Raw genomic sequence first — 22,455 nt, forward strand, 5'->3', positions numbered from 1 at the left:
TATACACGTTTGCTGTCAAGGTCCCGCCTCTTCATCAACAGGACCACCAAAGGCAATACTAAGAAGACAAATGATATAAATGGTACTTCAGTGAGCAATCAAAACCTGTATCCTCTCCCCATTAAACAGCTTATGATGTTGGGCAGGGCTGGCTTCTAAGCAGTAAAGTAAGGAAGACTGAGAGCACATAGGCAAAAACTAAACAGCAGTATCCACCAGACAGGGTGGGATATGGGGGCACGAAACCAATGGCGAGGCACAATCTGACATAAACAAAAAATGTTTGTTACTTGAGCTGACAGGCACGTTGTCTGCGGCAGAACTACAGCACTTATCACAGAGCAGGAGAGGGAAGAGTAAGGGAGGGAAGCAGTGACTATGAGCCAATGCAATGCTACTTTCCCTCCAGTTCTTGGGGACAAGTTTTGGAATATGAAGAGTTCACACTCTTAAAAAAATCAGTAGTGTTAGGTTTATAACCAAAGAACTTAAGATAGTAGGAAAGCTAAAACAAAAGCAAAAACAAAACAAGACCACAGAATATGTCCTCAAAAAGCCCCCCAACCTCTAAAATTAGAGTTTTCCTACTATTTGAGTGAAAATTCTAATTGCGTGATTCATTTATACTGGACTATTTAAGGGCATTTAAATATTTCTGAGATCATCAGTTGCAGGTGCCCCATGAAACTGTGAACAAGGTCTCGATGTTTTAGGGGTTAAAAAAATATATAAAGGTTTCTCATTTTGACAATTTAAATCAATGAACGTTGCTTTCTAAATTCATCTCTTATAACTGAAATCACACTGCTTTATAAGCAGCTACTTGTTTTCTGTTATTTACTATTTAAAAAGTGGCATTGTGGGACAGGGTGAGAGGAAAGCTTTTCACTGAATACCTGTTGTATTATTTTGAAGCTTTTTTTAAAAAAACATATTCATAGATCATCTATAAAATGAATTTAAAAAAAGCTTTGTCCGTAAAGGAAAGCAAAAAGCAGTTATTTTTTCTGACTTTAGATAGCTGTCTTTGGCAAGGACTATGTGTAGCAAATGATCTGCAAAGAACATTATCACAGACTGATAATCTTTCATTTTTAAAAGAAAAATTACATAGAAGCACATTTAGTCTTTACCTTAATTAGATTAAAAATTACAACATAACCAGACTTCCCATGATACCAAGGTCTTGCATGAAGATAGTCTGAGTATTTGGAAATGTATACACCTATAAAAGTATAAAAATAGATTAATTTACACTTTAAAAAGATTATTTACACATGGGTTACCTTTAACTGAACAAGACAACACAAAAGACAAATAAATGCTAACATTAAAAAACTATTTTGAAACTGCTTACCTTTTAAAAACTATTTGAGATATTCTAAAGGTATGGAAACATTAGAGCTGAGATACAATACATCTGTTCGACAACCAATTTTCTATTTGGGTATGGTAAGTGAAAAGGGATAAGAGTATCACATTTTTGGAAAAGTCTTCGTGAGTCTTTTTTTTCTCCATGCAATCATTCAGTGAAAAGGCCTATAGTAATCTGATTCTCAAGTTATTTTTTGCAAAAAATCTCAGTAAGTACTCATATTTAAGAATGTGTGCTGAGGTCTACTACACTGCAGCTGTGTGCCAGGCAGCAGTGCCACAAAGGGAAATACAACGAGGTCCTGCCTTCAAGCAGCTTATTCTGCTGGGCTGTGAATTCCAGGGAGGCGGGGGTTATATTTGTTTTGTTCACCACTGTAGCCACATCACAGCCCACTGCAGCTTAATAGAGAAGTGAGTCTCAAGAGGGGAGAGACTCCTTTAAGTTACGACAGGAGAAGAGGATCCCCACACGGCAGCAGCAGTGAGAATAAGGAGGAAAGGACACATTTCAGAGATATTCCTGAAGTATCTCTTTTGAAATATAAAAGACAATGGTGAGGACATGGATATAGCAGACAGAGCAATAAACTTGTGGCCAGAAGATTGGGTTCCAGTTCCAGGTTTTTCACTTACTGCTAATAATAACCATGTGACTGAGGAGTATGTCACTTAAGCGGGCAGGGTGGGCATGAGTATAGATACATAAATCACAGGGTTCTCAGGAAGATTTAAAAAGATCCATAAACTTTTAAAACTATAATACACTACAGTAATATAAAGGATTACTTTCATACACAGAACTATCCATTTCTATTTGAGCCCAAAACTATAGAACACGCACAGGCAGTAGTGCTATTTTATTATTACCCCCAGTACACGTGATGAAGAAGATTGTGTATTTATAGGAGCAATCCAGCCTCTATCTACTCCACCACCCTACTGAAACCAGCCTCTCAAACATCAACAATAAACTCATGCGATTGCAGTAAAGCACAAAAATGGCCTTAATTTTTAGAGATGTAAGCTGAGGTGTTTGCTTGTAATTCACTTTCACAATTTTCAGAAAAAAAAATTTTTTTAAACAAATGAAGAGAATAATGCAAAACATTATCTGTTAAATGTAGGTGATAGGTATATTATACTATGCTCTCTACTTTTTCTATGTTAGCATTTTTCATAATGAAAAGAAGCGGGGGTTAAAAAGAGTAGGGGAGAAGGAAAAATAGGTTTTAGGTAAACTGTTATTGGGGTTATGAACTTATCCCCTTTCATGTCCTTTAGAAGAGCTGAATATAAGTTTAAAAAAACATTTGTTTTACACAGAGTTACCATATGAGCCAGCAATTCCACTCCTAGGTATAAACCCAACAGAAATGAAAAAACATGCCCACATAAAGACCTGTACAAGAATGTACATAGTAGCATTTTTTATAATAGCCAAAAAGTAGAAACAATCAAATGTCCATCAAGTGCTGAATGGATAAAGAAAATGTGGTACAGTGGAATATTATTCAGTCAAAAAAGGAATGAAGTACATGCTACAACATGGATGAATCTCAAAAACACTAAGCTAAGTAAAAAAGTTAGTCACAAAAGGTCATATACGATTCCATCTACATGGAATGTCTGGAATAGGCCAATCCATAGGGGCAAAAAGTAGAGTACTGGTTGCTTAGGCTGGTGGGAGTGGGGAGTGACTGATGAAAATGGTCTAAAATTGATTGTGCTGATGGCTGCATATTCATTTTAGTGAATATGCTAAAAAAAATTGTATACTTTCAACAGGTGAAATGAATGGTATGTGAATGTTATCTCAATAAAGTTGTTATTTAAAAGAAATGGTCAGCAGGAATGTAGCCATGAAGCCCAGTAATCCTTCTCAGTGCTAATCTCCAACTTCTGTAGCATCTGACACTGCTAACACCCCTCCTTACAGCCTTCTGTTCTCTGTGAAACTCCACCTCCTGATTCTTCATCCCCTGGACTGCTCTCAACTCCCTCTTCCTAGTCTTGCCCCATGGCCCCATCCCTTGCTCCCATAACCACCTGAAAGTTCTGCTCTTGCCATCTTTGCTGCCCCATGTAACAATGTTTTTGGCTTCAACTAACACCCACCCGCTGCCACCTTGAACCCCAACCTCCAGTTCTAATCCCTTTTCCAACTATTTTTACCACCAGCAGGACAGCTTTCAGAAATACTTATGACCACCTCATTATTTCTCAAATTTAGCTCACTGAAGTAGTAGTGTTCATTTAGGTGTAAGCTCCAAGCTAAGCACTTGACACAGTCTCATGTAATCCTCACAGCAAATCTAGATGATAGTTTTATCTATTTTACAGATGAGGAAAGTGAAGCTTAAAGAAATTAGTGCTAATCCGCATTCTTGACAATAAGATTACCTTTCTCGTTTAACTCAACAGCTTCGCTACAATTTCCTCTCCTCCGTGTCTCTCCTCTACTGACAATATCAATGCAGTGTAAGTTACCTTATATCTGATTCTTTCCTTTCTGTTACTCCTCACATTCCACAGTTGCCAAGGTGCGTCAGTTCCATCTATTATGTGTTCCTAACTGCCATTATGATAATTCCGAAGAAATCCTCATTAGCCCCAGATGACTGCACTAAACTCTTGGCACTGAAAGATACCTTCAGTACCTTTTCTAGTCCAACCATCCTTTTAAAAAAGATAACTCCTATTAGAAAACCTTAAGTCTTAGATTCAAAGCTCATTTATATGTTTAAAGGTCTGCTTCCAAAGATTACTATTTATCATCAATGAAACTAGCATTTAACATAGGTATCTTATGTAACTAACTAAACCCCACTTCACCTTGTAAAAGAGATTCCTTTTCCTTACAGACGTACCTTTCCCTGGGTCACCCAGAGTGGTGATAGCACTGCTGCCAACACAGAGTCCACGCTGACATACCAACTTTGCCTTAAACAAAAGATCGTACTTTGCTTATCATATCGTTCTTGGGAGGGTCAATGAAATAACTCTATAATCTATATACAAACTTTCAATACAGAATCTGTACATTGTATGCATTCATGGCACAAAGTAAGCTTATGTAAGGCAATTGTGTTTTAGTTAATATTAACAGTTCAAACTTTTTCGTGAAATTTTATTATTCCTGTTAACAAAAATGTCACCAGCAAAACCAAATTAAACAAGCTCACAGATAAGTCCTCTCTTGAAGATTTCTTTTTCAATTACAGCTTGGGAATCAGTAAATTTGAAAATGTCTTATCCGCAAATGCCTTTTTTTTTTTTTTTTGGGTATGAATCCATAACATATCTTATTTGGAAGTTAAATAAACTCTCTAGTATTACTATATAATCCGTAAGTTACATGGTAATGTTAATTATTCTTTAGCAAATCTATCCCTGTTCTTTAAAAATCATGACCTCAACCGAAATACTACCTTTGAATTACTTTAAGTTGGATTATAGATCTCTAGCATTGCTGAACTGTATCTCGAAGCCACACACATCTCTGGAGACATACCTGCACACAGCAGTTTCCTTCTCCACAATTTAGGTACAACCAATAATATGGATGTTCAATTTTCAAAATAAGGCATGAAACAATTCCAAGTAACTAGAATGCTGAACGTGTTCATCTTGTCCCCAAAATCATGTAATTTAAACTTGAAAAACCTCCACAAGAAATAGAAAATATCTATCTAAACAATGATCGAGAATAGAAAATATCCATTCACTCCATTAAAAGTCATTATTAATACTTAAGAAATCTGTATTAATCAAAATCTCACCACGAGCTTACAAATGTATTCAAGATAAAACTAAAGAAAACCTATGGAAAGTTGTAGAAATCCAATCTCTTTCATGACAAGCTTTCACTGTCATTTACATTGCCACCAAACTAACAAAAAAGACTGATGAACTGGTAATCTTACAAACTTTATAGACCTAAAATACCAATATTTAACTTTAATGATATAATTAATTTTGTACATTAACATCACAAAATTACTTTTCTAAGATCGAATTCCCTTACCTGATTTTCAGTTTCAAACAGAAGAAATCCGTAAGTTTCTTGAAGTTCTTCGTGAGTATAGTTACTTGCTTTTTTTTCTTGGTAAAAAGTTTTGTACTGTGTAAGGAGAGAATAATCAAATGTTATAAACATGTTATTTTGCCTTGAAAATTAATTTTTAAAAATGCATCATCTGAATTCCTCCTGCTAAAAGACTAATGAAATTTATTATTTTTCTATTCCGTAGAATATATTATAATTACCTTTCAAGTGACTATTTCCAAGGATCTTTTATTTCAGCTGAAATGTGATAGCTAAAAAGAACTAGGCTTATATATCAAAAATAATGGGTCTATTTCTTTAAAACTAAAATAAAACGAACACACAGACACAGTGTGTACCAAGCACCTCACCTCATTTAAGAAAATGTCATTTTTCACCAAAGTCACTTGACTGTACTGAAAACCATGCTCAGATGCAGAGTCCAAGTAAGAAGTATGGAGAATTGAAACTGCCCTCTGGAAGAGAGAGTCTGAACTCAAGGACACTGTCTCAAAAACTGTAAAACACAAACAAAAATAATGCAACTGTTTAAGATAACCAAAGGATGGGGAAAAGTGGCACACTAAATATCACTGAATACTGATAGAGGAAATATATCATCTATGATAATAGGAAATAATCATCTATTTCCTTCCTGTATAATTAAGACATTTACAATGTGTTTTGGCTACCATATCTGGACTATCTTAAAAGATCTCACATGTGAAAATAACCTAAATGGATTATAACTGAGGGTGAATTACTTTTAATGCAAGAATAAATCCCTTTTGGTTTAAAGCTGGGTGCTGTAACCATACTGGGTAAAAGCAGATGCAATTGTAGTGTCAAGTTGGTGGTCAGCAACTGCTTAGACCAATGCTTCTCATTCTTAAATTTTTTTAAACCTAAGCCACATTTTGATAAACTTACCCTTCCTGTCTTCTCACCAAATCCCCAAGGAAGTCTGTTAGGTTCCTTGGAAGGAGCCTACTACTGCACACTCAGCAAACACATTAGAAATCATATTTCTTTGGGGCTTCCTCACCAGCCTGTACATGTCTATTAAAATTTACTTCTTATGGGCTGTATTATAAAATCATCATTTTACAAAAATAAAACTTTATTGCTTTTTTTGAAAGTGCTTTTTTCAAACCATACCCATGTGTTATCCCAAAGATGTTGGTATACCCCTCCCATGAGAGGCATGTTTCCTAATTGAGAACTACTGACTCAATCCAGTAATTCTCTTGATTGAGCCCTTGTGTCTTTTGATTTTACCAGTCCTCACTTAGCAAGAACTGAGCCTAATGAGTTCTCATAACATTTAACTATTTGATTTGTTTACTCCTTTCTATTTATATCCTCTCTATTCTCTTTAACAAGGTTGGGGGGAGGATACACACTGATTATTTGTAAATAATAGAATAATTTATGTAAGACTGGAAGTTTGGGCCTTACAGTATAAATAAGTACATTAATATGGCTTCCTACTTATACCAGGACTCTGCCAATTACACTAAAGTTCAAAAGTTAAAGAAAACATAAGCTTTTTAATTAAAATTAATTTATGAACAACAGATTAAAAAACCCTAGACTATTACAGAAATCAAAACAAACATTTCAGTAAAATTAATTTGGACTAAACTGTCCTAATGCTTCAATTCCCAAGGTAATTTAAAAATGATTTTGATAACAATACTTCATAGTATCAAAAATAAAAGATTATAAATAGCAAGGAAAGAAAGAAAAGAGGATGAAACACTTAATATTCTGAAGTTGGCACATCTGATCTATATCGATTGTATCTTACTTTTATTTTTCCTCAGTTTCACCTTCTCTCTTTCAATATCAGTATACCAGTGCTGTGAAAAATATGGATATTCTAAAGAGATTCAAATAGCAAAACACCAGTGATAACAATTAAAAAATTATGGCTTTCTTTAGCTACTTCCTCAAAACAAACTGGGAAGCCTATGCACTTGCAAACTCCTTTTACAAATAATCTGTAGAGCTAGCTCAAATGCAAATCAGGATTCCTTTAAAAATTATAATTTTGGAAACCTAGTATTTAATTTTTTTAAAAGGCAATATAATATTTAAAGAATCTAATTATACTATGAGGCTCAATATTTGTGAAAGATGTTGCTTACAAGTGAAAGAAATAAAAGTTGTCATAGCTTTGGAAATGACCAATCTATGATTATCAACTTCCCTAAATTCTGCAAGATGTTAATAGATTTTAAGTTTCAGAAGTACTGAATACTACATATATCCCCAATTTTGAGCGTCAACGCACAATAATAAACTGAAAACTGTGAGAAATAATGCGATTTAAAAAACCCTATCTAATACAATGTGGGGAGTACTGCTCCCAATAAAGCTAGGACTAATGGTAATGATTTAAAATAAACAAGGAGGAACAAGTAAGAAATGACTTATTTTGTACTTTTATACTGTAACTTCTAAAACTATTTATTTATGGTTAAAAATGCTTCCTTTTTATGTCAGCACTCTCCAAATAGCCATATGTTAGAAAAGTAATAATTTTACAGTTGGCAGAAGGAAAAGCATATCAAAAGAGAAGTTAGTGGAAAACCACAATAAACCCTGAATCTTTCATGACTTCATAATAAATGACCTCAATTATACTCTCAAGAAAGCACAAGTTTCCTGCTCTATAATTAAGGAGATAATGAGAATGTTATTGATAAATCATTTGACATTGTCTCTTTCCATACAATGCGCTTTCATTTAACCACCTAAAACAAATGTACAAAACGAGGAGCATTAAATAAATGGATAGTTTCATTTTTTGCTGAGCAATGCACATGCTCTAGTTAAACATTCAAGATGATCAGAATATTAAGAGAAAGAAGAGGGGGCTATTCCACAAAGAAATCTAAAGCAACATCTAAGAAGGTAACTTGAAAAGTACCTGTCTGTAAAGCATAAAGAGTATCCCTTACGGTTTAAGTGACCAACAGAGAGCACATGGAAAAAACTGAAGTTCAATCAAAATGGCTCTGAAAACTGAGTTAATATTCTTTCCTGTAGCACCTGGCTTTGGGCACGTTTCTCTGCCATTTGTGGATTGGATCTTAAAAGTTAGGTCAAGCTTGGGTTTCCCTGGTGGCACAGTGGTTGAGAGTCCGCCTGCCGATGCAGGGGACACGGGTTCGTGCCCCGGTCCGGGAAGATCCCACATGCTGCGGAGCGGCTGGGCCCGTGAGCCATGGCCGCTGAGCCTGCACATCCGGAGCCTGTGCTCCGCAACGGGAGAGGCCACAACAGCGAGAGGCCTGCGTACCGCAAAAAAAAAAAAAAAAAAAGTTAGGTCAAGCTTGACACAACAAGTTGGATTCTGCTCAAAGCGCCCTGCATCAATCTCCCCCATCTCAAAATCCATGACAGGGATACTGAGTGTCTGATTTCGGGACACTTTTTTCTCTCTTTATAACTTCTAATAAGAGAGATAAAAAAATTATAAACCAGTTTCTGATGCTATACCACAGGTATCTATTTTCCATTCTATAAGCATCTGGTCTGAAAGCAAATAATGAGATGAACAAACGTCAACAACTTAGGGGTCACAGTAATCTAACAGAATCTAGCCACTTCTACATCTCCCCCAGACTTACATGACCACAACTCCTGTTTGTGAATTAAGCGATAGCACTTATCAAAGACAGAAACACTAAGAACCCAACAATATGTGCCATTAAAAGCCCTTATTAGTAGAATGCAACCTACACCTTTTAATACTCTCCATGCCTATATACTTTATCTCCTCTAAGTAGGTCATTTGACAGTTGCTGAAGGAACAGCCCATTCTTTAATCACCTAATCCTAAAATGTACTACCCTTACCTTTAAGATATCAAAGGACTGCCAGTTTAAGATATATACAACTTTTTTAGAACACAATTTGGCAGAAAGTAACAAAAACTTAAATGGGCATGGCATACCAAATAACCATTCCATTTCTGGGAATCTATTCCTCAGAAATATTAGCATAAGTGCAGGGGTTGTATGTACAAGGGTGTTCCATGCACCAACACCTATAACAGCAAAAACACTGGAGACAACCTAAATTGCCATCAATAGGGAAACACCTTGCAATTACTAAATAAAAACAAAGTAAATCTGTATATACTGACGTACAAAGATATCTATTGTATACTACTGAGTGAATAATATGTATTATATGTCATTTTGGTAAAAAAAACCATAAAAAATTATGTGTTTGGAAGTATACAGAAAAAGATGTAGAAAGATGGGAAATCCAACCGTTAACAGTATATACACCAATGGTGATTGGAGTGGACAAAAAGGAGAACTTATACTTTTACCTTATATATATCACTACAATTTAGATTTTTCTTACATAAGCATGTATTACTTCTACTATTTGAAATATCTCAATTTAAAATCAAGTAAAATAAATCATAATTTCAAAGAAATACAAATACAGGAGTGTGACAATTTCTCTTGAACACACACACCTTTTCTGATGCAATTTGCAAACTTAATCACCTATCAATTTTGGACTAATAATTATAAGAAATCTGTAGCTACTGGAAGTTATAATTTTTTAAAAAGTCCTTTCATTTTACACAATCTAAATTGAAATCTAAAAAACTGTACTGTGCAACTTTGGATTCATTAGTAATAGCTTATAGCATTTAGTTTAATACCCACTCTTCTCTGATATGAACCTTGTCTTGGTCTTCTCTAACAGGGAATGTAGCTGGGAGGGTGGTCTTAATTCATTTTCACCAAGTATACCCCCAGAATTCTTGACATAGTCCTGTTCTCTGCTAATGTCATAAATGCTAAAATGAAAAAAGAAAAAATTAAATCATAAAGTGAATAGTTCTATTTCAGGCATATCTACTATATAAATAAATGTTTACTGAGCATCTAGTTTGCATTAGGTACAATTTTGTAATGTTTCCCTTCTTTGTCAAGTCTCCAGAGCTAAAGGCTAAATTTGCTGTATAAGAAGTAGTAACACACATAAATTGAAGTGGTTTTCCCCCAATTATTTAATTTCTAAAGAAAATTTTCTTCACAGAGATAAACAGGAATCAATTTTGCCTCACTGAAAAAAAACTTTCAAAATGCACAGATTATAGAACCACACCCACGTTCTACTGGTTGGAAATAATAAAATCAAATAGAACACAAATAAAACCTCTCCCCACCCCTAAATAAGTAATATTTGATTCACCCTTCATTAAACAAAACTATTAGTGATGACTATTATGTATCTAGTACTATGTTATACCCTGGATTTTATCAAGACAAACGAGAAAAAGTCTCTATAATGAAAGTGTCCGGGTGGCCTGGAGATCTTAGAATGTGCTCACAAAATACTCCTAGAGTGAGTGTGTGACCTTTGGAAAGCAAGGGCTGTATCTCCTGGTGACAGTGGTCTCAAAGAGGAAAGCAGAGCTGGAAGTAAAGACCCTCCCAAACCAGATTACACTTGCAACTTAGAAAAGGAGTAGCAACAAAGGCACCATATTTTTAAAAACAATCCTCAGCTTCAGGAGCAGAGGAGGGAACCCTTAATCCTGAAAACTGCTCTGTTGCATCCCTACACTGGGCTCAAACACATCTTCAGAGCTAGAATAAGATGAAGGCAGGGAGAGTGCATCTTTTCCTTTGTCCTTGGTGAGAAAGCTTTCCCAGAATTCTCTCTGCAGGCACCCCATTCTCACCTCATTGGCCAGAACTGAGTCACACGTTTATTCCTAAAACAATCACTAACCAAAGAGAGTGGAATTACCATAATGAGCTTAGAGTAACTAATAGTCACACAGCCCCCCACTCTCACCCGCCCAAACTGCTCCTGAAGCATGGGATCACCCCAAAAGCTAGACAAAATTGTGGTTTGGGGGAAGGGAAGAAAAAGGGAGGTGATTACTGGGAAGGCAGTCAACAACATTATCACACTAAGGTCTCAACAAGTTAGTGGTAGGTCTGCACTAGAATCCTGGTCTCCTGAATCCCAATTTAATTCTCCCCTCTTGACATAATGAATGATATAATCAATATTGCTACTTTTTCTAAAGAATCTTAAATATATTCACACAGTTCTACCTCAAATCCTTTTTGAAAAAAGGTGTACTATTATAAACCTATACATGCTATTTTTTGTAAAGTATACTGAATTTCTCAAATAATGAACTGCTTGCAGTTCCTCATGTGTATCGTGTTTCCACCTCTGCATTTGCTATTTCTATTGCCCTGAAAATGTTTACACTAGTGCCCTTTTTTGGCTTATCATTTGAATACTTACTTAGATTTCAGGTATCAGTACCTCTCTGAAACCTTTCATGACATATCCCATCTCAATGACACTGGCTGTTGGTATCACTGGGTACCCACTGTATCATGTTCCAGATTCTCCCACATATTTATAGTACTGATTTCGTTATAGATTTTTCTCCCTACCACTGGATTAGATGAAAAACTTTCTTGACTGGACCTTTATTTTCTAAATACTTTCTCACTCTTTTTGTCTAATTGTTGTGGCTATTCTATTTTTTAGGAGAGTTCTTCAGCTTTATTATCTAATCCTTTCCTGCTTCCTGAATAATTTCTCTCCCTTTTTAAAAAACAGAATCTCTTCTTTTACGTAAGTTGTATTTTCTCTTTTCTTTTTAAAGATACCACAGTTTACAGATACTTCTATTTCTATTCCACCCATATTCCTGCCCTGAGAAGTACTTGGTACCTCTAAATCCTGAGCCTTTTCCAGATTCTGTGGAGGGAATTGGCTTGCTCTTGTTGGCTTACCTCTCTTCAGCCTTCAGCATTCTCTAATCCACTAAATCATTTAGTAATTGACCACCTTCTTTTGTAGTTTCCCAAATACTGATTTCATTTATCTTCTCCTTTCTCACTCTCTTGATCTTTGTGGATTTATATCTTTACTCTTTTACTATAATCTTAGTGGAATTTCCAGAGGAGTGTACAACTGGAGGTGTCACAGACATAACTGAAGTGTCTACTTAATGTAAGTCTTAATTTCTTCAATCAAAAAATGTGCAATATACCACCTACCATGGTAGCTACTATCACCATTATTTTTATTTTAACTTTTATAATTATGAAGACCTCATTTTATTTACTTATGTATTTATCACAGAAGTAATTACATATCAAATCTTCAACAAATATTAATTTTAAAAGAATTAATTTTTAGTGTGTATTAACGCAATAACCATTTACTCAAATACATGAAAAGAACAGTCAAAGTAGATCTTCAATGATTTCTTTCAGAGTATTTATCATGGTTTATAATTACATAATCATAATTATTTCACTAATGTCTATTTACCTAATAAACCAAGCCTTATGAGGACAGGAATCATAAGGCTTGTCCTTGTGATTACCCAGCATCAGCCCAATGCCTGGCACGCAGTGAATGTTCAGTAAATATGTATTTGATAATTAAATGAAAGAATAATACTTATGCAATTTAATCTGTTCCAAAACTCAGAAAAAGAGCTTCCCAATTTTTTTTATAAAGCAGTCAAATGCTAACACCAAAATCTGACAAAGAAAATACTAAGAAAGGAAACTATAGATATATCTCATGAATATTGATACTAAAATCCTAAAATATATGTATTGGCAAAGAGAATCCATCAGGACACTAATATAATAACAGAAGTCAATTAAGGTACATTTTAGGAATGTATGAATTGGTTCAATAAATAGGAAATCCATAAATTTAACTAACCACATTAACAGGTCAAAATTATCATGAGGGGCTGCTGGAACATGGGATGAGGTAGGAGAGCCACATGTCAGACTGTCCAAAGGAAGTTACTATATACTTCTTTCCAAACAGATGACTTAGATAAGTTTTTGTTGCTGCACAGTATTTTTTCATTTATGTAGTATTATTTTGGCCATACTTAATCTACAAAACAAATTGATGCTCCCAAATAAAAGAAAGCTGTTCATTTAATGTAACACAGAAAAAATCCTACCATAAGTTGTTTAGGGGAAAGAAAAGCTGATAACAAAGGAGAAGTATGTATATATATATACACAAAGTCTTAAGAACATATACTATGATTTAAACAATGGTCATCATCTGTATAATGCTTATCAATATCTGATGTTTTTCTTGTTTATTTGATTATGCTCCCACCACTAGATTATTAGCTTCATGAATACAGGAATTTATCCTTTTCCATGCTGTACCCCAGTGCCCAGAACAGTGCCTGGTACACAGTAAGGTTTCAATACACATTCATGTATTGAATGAATCAATCCATATTCCAAATCACTTCACTTCTCTACTTAAACCCTTAGCGGCTTCTCGTTGCCCCCCAGAATACAACACACACTCCCTGCCATGGCCCTGTGAAATCTGACCCCTGCTTGCTTCCTCCACCTCACCTGATCCTCCCTCCTCTGGCTTACTACTACGGTCCAGCTACCCTGGTCTTTCCATTCAAGCTCTTTGCTCTTTTCAGGCCTTTGCACTTGCTGTTATTTCTGACTGAAACGCTCGCTCTCCTGTTTTGCCCTTGGCTTATCTCCCTCTCTTCTTTTAGTGAAATCTCAAGTTATTCCCTCAGATAAACCTCCTCTGATCACCCCACCTGAAGTAGGTATTTTCTTTAAATCACTCATTACAACATACAGCTATTTTGTCAATTTACTTTTGGATGTGTGTGTGTCCATCTTTCCCAGCAGAATGTAAGGTCCTTAGAGGCAAATACTCTTTGTCTTGCTCGCAAAGCCCTTCAGTACCCAGCAGAGCTCCTAGTACCACAGTACTCAACGCTCTACCAAGTTATCTTTGGGTAGGTCAAGTACAGGTAATTCCTGTTTCATTCTTTTTACAGCTTTATGTATTATCTGAAATTTTACGTAAGCATAAATATAATCTGGGGAAGTAAAGATATTTTCATTTTGGAAAAAAAGATCTTCCATGGCCCTACGTAGTAGCAAGTTAGTTTTTAAAATGAACACAAAGTAAATGAATGGAAATAACATTTCCCATAAGCCAAAACAGTAAGAGACCCATAAGATAAAGCTTCTCTATTAAAAAATACTACAGAATGAGAAATGTATGATTTTTATAACAATTTTTAAGTTCTTAAAAATTTTTAAACTTTAAATTTTTAAAATTTCTTAAAAAAAGTCTACCACGTACAAAAGTTTAAATGTTTTCTAATGTCAAGATAATCACCCACAGAAAGAATAAAAACCAAGATATCCTTGCTATTATTTGAAGTGCAAAAGTCCATTTGGAATCACTGCTTTACAATTCAAAAGACTTCCTAAAATACTGTACACACACAGAAGTCTACACACACAGAAGAGTTGTAAAGAGTGATGCCATCTCTCTGGCAGTTCGGCAAGGGTTTCTCCACTCCACCCTCGCAGAATCCCATGAGTCAGGAGGCAAAGGCGCTCCGTAAACCCTTAAGTACATAAAACCGTTTGTTCACCACCTACCTCGGCGGCCCCACCAAAGCTTCACTCCCTAAAGCCCCCTGAAGGTGGGACACCCAGTCCGTCCCTTCTCCCAGTCTCCTCGTCACCCAGTTCTCTGGCAGGCAGCTCAGCGGCCAGGTGGGAGGCCCCAAACGCAGGTGTCTCCAGGAGCCCCTGGCTGGGTGGGGGTTAGAGCCGGTCCCTCCTCCTCACCTCATGGTGTGTGGCGGAGGGGGCTGTCCCTCTGCCCAGCTGGCCCCTCCGGCCCCCTCCCGCCAGCGAAAGCCAGTGTGGCGGGGGCGGCGCGGGTTGTGCCTTTAAAAGTCAACGAGGGCGGGTGGCGAACCGCGAGCCGCGCACACGCGCACAGCCAGGTAGCCTGGCTGTGCGCCGGGTCGGGGAGCCGCAGTCTGGTCCGAGGGCTGGACAAGCAGAGTGTCCTCAGTTCCCTGTTTCTGACGTCTCCCAGTACTCCTAGGTGGACAGTTTTATTGTTATTTTACAACGATCGCTCCAAGCTTCAATTCCCTCGAAGGTCTTGCCTGCAGGTTATTCAGTAACCATTCTGGATTGCAAATCCTAGACCTAAACCGAAATCCACGTCTTTTCACCACAGTGACCCCAAGTTATTCTAACTCACCACTGCTATAAAGCTTTCCCATTATTGTCTAGTAAATTCGCTGATTATAGTTTCATGGGGCTTTGCTGTGTAATTTACAAAAATAAAAGGTCTACTGAATATGGTTTTGGATACTCCATATATGCCCAGGAGATGCTGATACCAGCACCCAGGGTTGGGATGGGGTGCTTGTCCCTCCCACTAAGCCACACAGCCTTAACAAAACTCATGAAAAATAAAGTTGGAGTGTGTGTGTGCGTATGTGCGTGTGTGCGTGTGTGCGTGTGTGCGTGTGTGTGTGTGTGTGTGTGTGTGGTGTTTGGCCTGATCTAAGGACGTCTTTCCTTTTGGCTTATGTTTTAACCAAGTAATCTAAGACATCCATACGTATTTCCTGGACCGTATCTGCACTTGCTAGCGGAAAACTAATCAGGAGCTCCTAGAGAATCATTGCCGCTATGGTATTGTACAAATAGAAAACATACAGGAAAACCTTAACTCACAAAGGAAATTACTTGAATTCATAAAGAATCACGTAGATTAATTACTATTTAAAATAGCAAAATCACTTTGCATATTTAACATATGCAATGGGAGAGCAACTGCCTTCTTTTTAAAAACTTTAAAAAATTATTTCTATTGCTGGGGGAAAATTGGCTGCGGGTGGTAGTGGTGTGATGAATTGGGAGATTGGGATTGACATGTATACACTAATATGTATAAAATGGATAACTAATAAGAACCTGCTGGGGCTTCCCTGGTGGCGCAGTGGTTGAGAGTCCGCCTGCCGATGCAGGGGACACGGGTTCGTGCCCCGGTCCGGGAAGATCCCACATGCCGTGGAGCGGCTGGGCCCATGAGCCATGGCCGCTGAGCCTGTGTGTCTGGAGCCTGTGCTCTGCAATGGGAGAGGCTACAGCAGTGAGAGGTCCGCGTACTGCAAAAAAAAAAAAAAAAAAAAAAAAAAAGAACCTGCTGTATAAAAATATAAAGAAAATTCAAAAGTAAAAAAAAAATTATTTCCATTGCTAAAAATCCCTTTGTACTATGATTTTTTCATTTAACTGTGGCTTACTTTTAGACTTAATATTCAATTTTTGAAGATTGTTTTAACATTTTCAAAATCCATTTCTACTATAAAAAAGATTTCTATATATCAGACAGATGCTTATAATCTTATATCATATTTTGTTTTCTTTCTTGCTATGCTGTGTAAAAAGTCAACAGATTCTTTGGAGAACATACTTTCCATATTCAAGATTATGCACTTTTTATTAGAATCACTTCGAAGTTTATATGGTGCCATTTTCAGACATCTGTATAAAGGAACCGGCCTTTGTTCTGGCTCATCAAACCACGTTTACTAATTTGTGCTTCAGCATCAAACTATCAGCCTGCAATGAAATGGCTGCATTAAACACATTACTGTATTTATACACTACAAAGATACTGTTAAGTAGTTTTGTCCTTCTTACAAGAAAATCCTAAGACTAAATTTCTCTCAGGGTCAATTACATTTTAAGACCTGCTTTAGATTATTTTGATTATCACATATAACAAAAGGGAAAGTGACATCTAATCCATACCATAACAATGATTTTTTTTTAATCACCACCACCCCTAGATATATCCCATCACAAATGCCCTGGGCAGAGAATAGGCCTATTTACTAAAGGTGGCTCATAGAGAAGTGGAGGATAACCACAGGGTGAAGCAGGTGCTTCAACTGGTCAAAACAGGCCTCAGGAGTTGGGGTCTTGAATATTTAATGAGGGAGCAGGTGTACCCAAAGGTTCTAAACAGGGTCTATTTCACCGTACCAAGGAGGGCAGAGTCTTTAACATAGAATATTACCAAGGGATTTAGTTATCCAATTAAGTGTTACTAAATTCTTAAGAAAAAACAGAAAGTATGCCCCAGACACTTCTTAGAAAATTCATAAATAAAAAGAGGCCAAATTTAAAAACAAAAGGCCAATTGAGTTAAACAATAAAAACCAAAAGCTAGTTCTTTTTTTAAAAAAAAAGATTTTTTTTAATGTGGACCATTTCTTTAAAAAAAACTTTACTGAATTTGTTACAATATTGCTTCTGTTTTATGGTTTTTGTCCCCCCACCCCCGCCAGCCATGAGGCATGTAGGATCTTAGCTCCCCCACCAGGGATTGAACCCACACCCCCTGCATTGGAAGGTGAAGCCCTAACCACTGGACCACCAGGGAAGTCCCCAAACTGGTTCTTTTGGAATAAGTAACCTTTAGCAAATATAATCAATAAAGAGAAAAAATTAAATATCAACAAAAGAAGGCTAACCACAAATACAGGGAAAAATTTCGAAAATAATAAATTATCACACACTATACCAATAAATTTGAAAATTATAAAAATATAATTTACTAACATTGGTCTAAGTGGAAGAAACATCTGAATAAACCAATTATGATGAAAAAACTGAAAGAGTAGTCGCAGTCCTACTCCTCTCAAAAGACCAGTTCCAGAGTTTTATTGTCAAGGTTCACTTTTCACTTATCAGATTATCAAAAATCCATGAGTTTGGCAATGCAGTCTGTTGGGGAAACTGTGGGAAACAAAGGAAAAGAAAAGCAAAAGACCAGGAGAAAATATTTACTATGAAGGTTATAAAAGATTTATTTATACATTAAGACAAACAGATCAATAGAACATAAAAATGGAAATTCACAGTTTAGGAGTTATGAATAAGTCAATAAACACATTTCAAAACACCTCCAATTTACAGACTTAAAAAAGCCAAATAAACCCAAGCAAGATAAATATAGATACAGTGAAACAGCAGAAAGCTAAAAACAAAGGGAAAAATATTAAAGCAGCCAGAGACAAGGAACTGAAGGACTGACAGGTGACTTTTCAATAGCAATAATGGAAACCAAAAGACAGAGGAATGAGATCTTCAAATTGCTACAAGAAAATAACTGCCAACCTAAACTGCTATATTTAGCAAAAACATCTTCCTTAAGTGATGGTGAAACAAAGACATTTTCAGGTAAACACAAACTAAGAAAGTTCATCTATTCTAAAGGATAGACTTTAAGCAGAAGGAAAATGGCCCTAGGTGGATGGTCTAAAAGATAAAACAATCAATGAATAATAGAGAAAGTAGCAAAAATGTGGGAAATATAAAAAAGGACTGACTGCAAGACACAATAACAATTCTAAACAGGTCTCCTTCTGTCTTATAAGAATATTAAAAAAAAATTAAACTACATAATAATAACATGTTAAGTCATGAGGGGCTGAATAAAATTAAACTACTAAGGTTCTTGTATTATCTAAGAGGAAGGTAAAGATATTGGTTATTTTATTTTTATTATTAAAAAAAATTTTTTTTTTTGCGGTAGACGGGCCTCTCACCACCGCGGCCTCTACTGTTGCCCTCTACAGCGCAGGCCCAGCGGCCATGGCCCACGGGCCCAGCCGCTCTGCGGCACGTGGGATCCTCCCGGACCGGCGCACGAACCCGCGTCCCCTGCATCAGCAGGCGGACCCCCAACCCCTGCGCCACCAGGGAAGCCCTACTGGTTATTTTTAGATTTTGAAAAGTCAAGGATGCATGATATTTCTAGGATAACTATAAAAAGAGAAAAAAGTATAAAACTTCTGAAATAATATATGGGGAAAATGAAATGATATAAGATATTAAATAGCTATTTTAAAAAAAATAACAAAAAAGGAGAAAAAAGAAATATAAAACAGCCAGGACAAATAGAAAGCAAAAATAAGAGCAACTGCAGCAAATGTAAATAGGCTATATATCCCAGCTAAAAATGTTTGAAAATTGCATTAAAATTCCAACTGATGCTCTTTAAAATGAGCATATCTAAAGCATACACATGCATACAAATCTATAGCTATCTCAAAAATAGTTTAATAAATGAAAAAACAAAAAATAAACACAAAAAGAAATATATGATAAGACTTCCCTGGTAGCTCAGTGCTTAAGAATCTACCTGCCAATGCAGGGGATACAGGTTCAAGCCTTGGTCTGGGAAGATCCCACATGCTGCGGAGCAACTAAGCCCATGTGCCACAACTACTGAGTTTGCAAGCCAAACTACTGAGCCCACATGCCACAACTACTGAAGCCTGAGAGCCTAGAGCCTGTGCTCCGCAACAAGAGAAGCCACCACAATGAGAAGCCTGCACACCACAACGAAGAGTAGTCCCATCTCACCGCAACTAGAAACAGCCCGCACACAGCAATAAAGACCCAACGCAGCTGAGTATAAAATATAAACAAATAAATTAATAAAAAAAGAATTAAAAAATAAAAATACATGATAGAGATAATCACAAAGCTAAAAAAGGATTCACTGAAAAGACTAATAAGATAGATGATAAACTACAGGCAAGATGAATTAATAGAAAAGGAGGAGGGGAGTTGGGAACAGAAGTATGCAGTATCAGAAATGAAAAAAGGAGACATAATTACACATTCTTCACACATTAAAAATAGGAAGAGGGCACTTTTAACAACCCTGTACCAATAAATATTACAAATTTAGACAAAATGGACAGAGTCCTAGAAAAAATCTAATTTACCAAAACTGACATAATTTTCTTTAAGAATCTAAGTAATCCTGCTACTATTAAAAAAATTAAATCACTAGTCAAGAATCTGCCACCACCAAAACTTCAAACCCAAGTGGATTCAATGGTAATTTCTACCACAACTGGTTATCCATATGTGAATAAAGTTAAAATTACAGCTATACTCCAAACTACCCACAAATAACAATTCTAAATATACAGACATGAAATAAAAATGTTTAAAATTAAGAATTACTAGCACCACAAAGAGAAAAAGAATTTGCAACCTACTTAACTATCAAAAGATTAGTACCTAGAGTATGTAAAGAAGTCCCAAAGTTCAACAACCCAATAAAAAACAGAAAAATGGACAAAGGATATGAACAGTTAGTACAAAAAAAGAGGGGGGAAAGACCTTTAAGCATATATAAAGATGCTCAAACGGTCCAAGAAAATGTAAATTCAAATAAACTGATACCACTTTTCACTGATCACACTATCAAAACCTATAAATTTATAAGCATATTCTGTGAGGCGAGGTTTTAGGAAAAATAGTCACTTAGGTATACTGCAGGTAAGAGTGCAAAATCCAAGGAAAAGCAATTTGGCAATATTTACCAAAATTTCAAAAGCATTTACATATTGACCCAACAATCAGTTTTGGAAATTAACTGTATAGAAATCTCACATACAAAATGACAACTCTACAAAGTTACTCCATGCACCACTGTTTTGTTTTTTTTTAATAGCAAAAGATGAGAAAAATATCAAATACTCTATCTACTACAGATTAGGTAAAACTGGTACAGCCACAAAGTAGAAAACTGCTTTTCCTACTCTATAGAATGAGTACGCTTCGTCTATACTTATTTGTGAAGACTTCTAGAATATACTGAAAAGTGGAGGAAAATAAGGAGCATAATAGCAGAAATTAGAGTAAGAAGGAGGAATATAAAAAATACACTGGGGGAATGAGCTGGACAGGTACAGGGAAGAAAGACTAAAACATGCCTTTACATGTTTTTAAATTGTTTAAATAAATGATCCTAGTAACTTTTTTAGCAACAGGAAGAGTTCATCAACTAGTATATATAACATATTTCATTTTAATTCGTAGATATTAGTAAGAAAAAACAAGCAGCCTGTAGAAAGCAGACCCTGAGTTTCTTTTAAGTAATCAGAGAAATGCAGTTTAAAACCACAGTAATATATCATTTCACTTCTACCAGACCAGCAAAGATTTTAAAAGTTGGACAATGCCATACGTAGAGAGAATGGAGAGCAAAGGGAGGTTTCATTCACAACTGGTGGAGTATAAATCAGAATCACCATCTGGGAAAAGTTAGATATTATCTAATGAAATTGAACATGCAAATATCCTCCCAATGGATCTAGCATTTCCACTACAAATATGCCCGATCAACAGTACTGTGTATATGCACTTGGAGATGACTGAGAACATTTATGGCTCCGCTAATTATAATAGCCCAAATGTTGGAAAAAACCAATATGTTCATAAAGAATAAAATGGATAAACGTATAATATATTCTTAGAGTAGATTATTATACTTCAACAAAAACGAATGAATCACAGGAGTGGTTCCCAAAGTGGTGATGATAATGTAAGTGAGTTTTTGGTATTATATATTGAAATGTGCCATCATTTGGGAAATCTACATAATTCAGTGAACTAGTATCTTCCTCATGACCAATGCATGGGTGAAAGATCCCTTTAAAGTGCAAGCTACCAGACAAACATATCACAAAGAAAGAAAACTACAGGCCAATATCACTGATGAACATAGATGCAAAAATCCTCAACAAAATACTAGCAAACAGAATCCAACAGCACATTAAAAGGATCATACACCATGATCAACTGGGGTTTATCCCAGGAATGCAAGGATTCTTCAATATACAAAAAGCAATCAATGTGATACACCATATTAACAAATTGAAGGAGATAAAGCATATGACCATCTCAATAGATGCAGAAAAAGCTTCTGAAAAAATTCAACACACATTTATGATAAAAACCCTCCAGAAAGTAGGCACAGAGAGAACTTACCTCAACATAATAACGGCCATATATGACAAACCCACAGACAGCATCGTTCTCAATGGTGAAAAACTGAAACCATTTCCTCTAAGATCAGTAACAAAACAAGGTTGCCCACTCTCACCACTATTATTCAACACAGTTTTGGAAGTTTTAGCCACAGCAATCAGAGAAGAAGAAGAAATAAAAGGAATCCAAACCAGAAAAGTAGAAGCAAAGCTGTCACTGTCTGCTGATGACATAATACTACAGAGAATCCTAAATACTTTACCAGAAAACTACTAGAGCTAATCAGTGAATTTGGTAATGTAGCAGGATACAAAA

The 22,455-nt window shown here is 36.0% G+C and overlaps 1 protein-coding gene across 6 annotated transcripts in view; it reads right to left on the reverse strand.

Annotated features, from left to right (window-relative positions):
* The window catches only part of TASOR2 (transcription activation suppressor family member 2), a 67,202-nt gene that overhangs the window by 39,082 nt on the left and 5,665 nt on the right, over window positions 1-22,455 (reverse strand). For 2 of the 6 annotated variants that reach the window (XM_049705281.1, XM_049705283.1), the window contains exons 2-7: window positions 17,908-18,084; window positions 10,120-10,253; window positions 5,794-5,939; window positions 5,402-5,497; window positions 4,245-4,317; window positions 1,134-1,225 (exon numbers count right to left, since the gene is read on the reverse strand). In XM_049705281.1, coding sequence (XP_049561238.1) covers window positions 1,134-1,225; window positions 4,245-4,317; window positions 5,402-5,497; window positions 5,794-5,939; window positions 10,120-10,253; window positions 17,908-17,930 — 564 coding nt within the window. In that variant the 5' untranslated portion in view covers window positions 17,931-18,084. Of the gene's footprint in view, window positions 1-1,133; window positions 1,226-4,244; window positions 4,318-5,401; window positions 5,498-5,793; window positions 5,940-10,119; window positions 10,254-17,907; window positions 18,085-22,455 lie in introns of those variants that run through there. The other 4 variants (XM_049705282.1, XM_049705285.1, XM_049705287.1 and 1 more) reach the window with 4 other exon arrangements.

This window comes from Orcinus orca, chromosome 2 (genome assembly GCF_937001465.1).
Source record: "Orcinus orca chromosome 2, mOrcOrc1.1, whole genome shotgun sequence".
Classification (NCBI taxonomy): Eukaryota; Metazoa; Chordata; class Mammalia; order Artiodactyla; family Delphinidae; genus Orcinus; species Orcinus orca.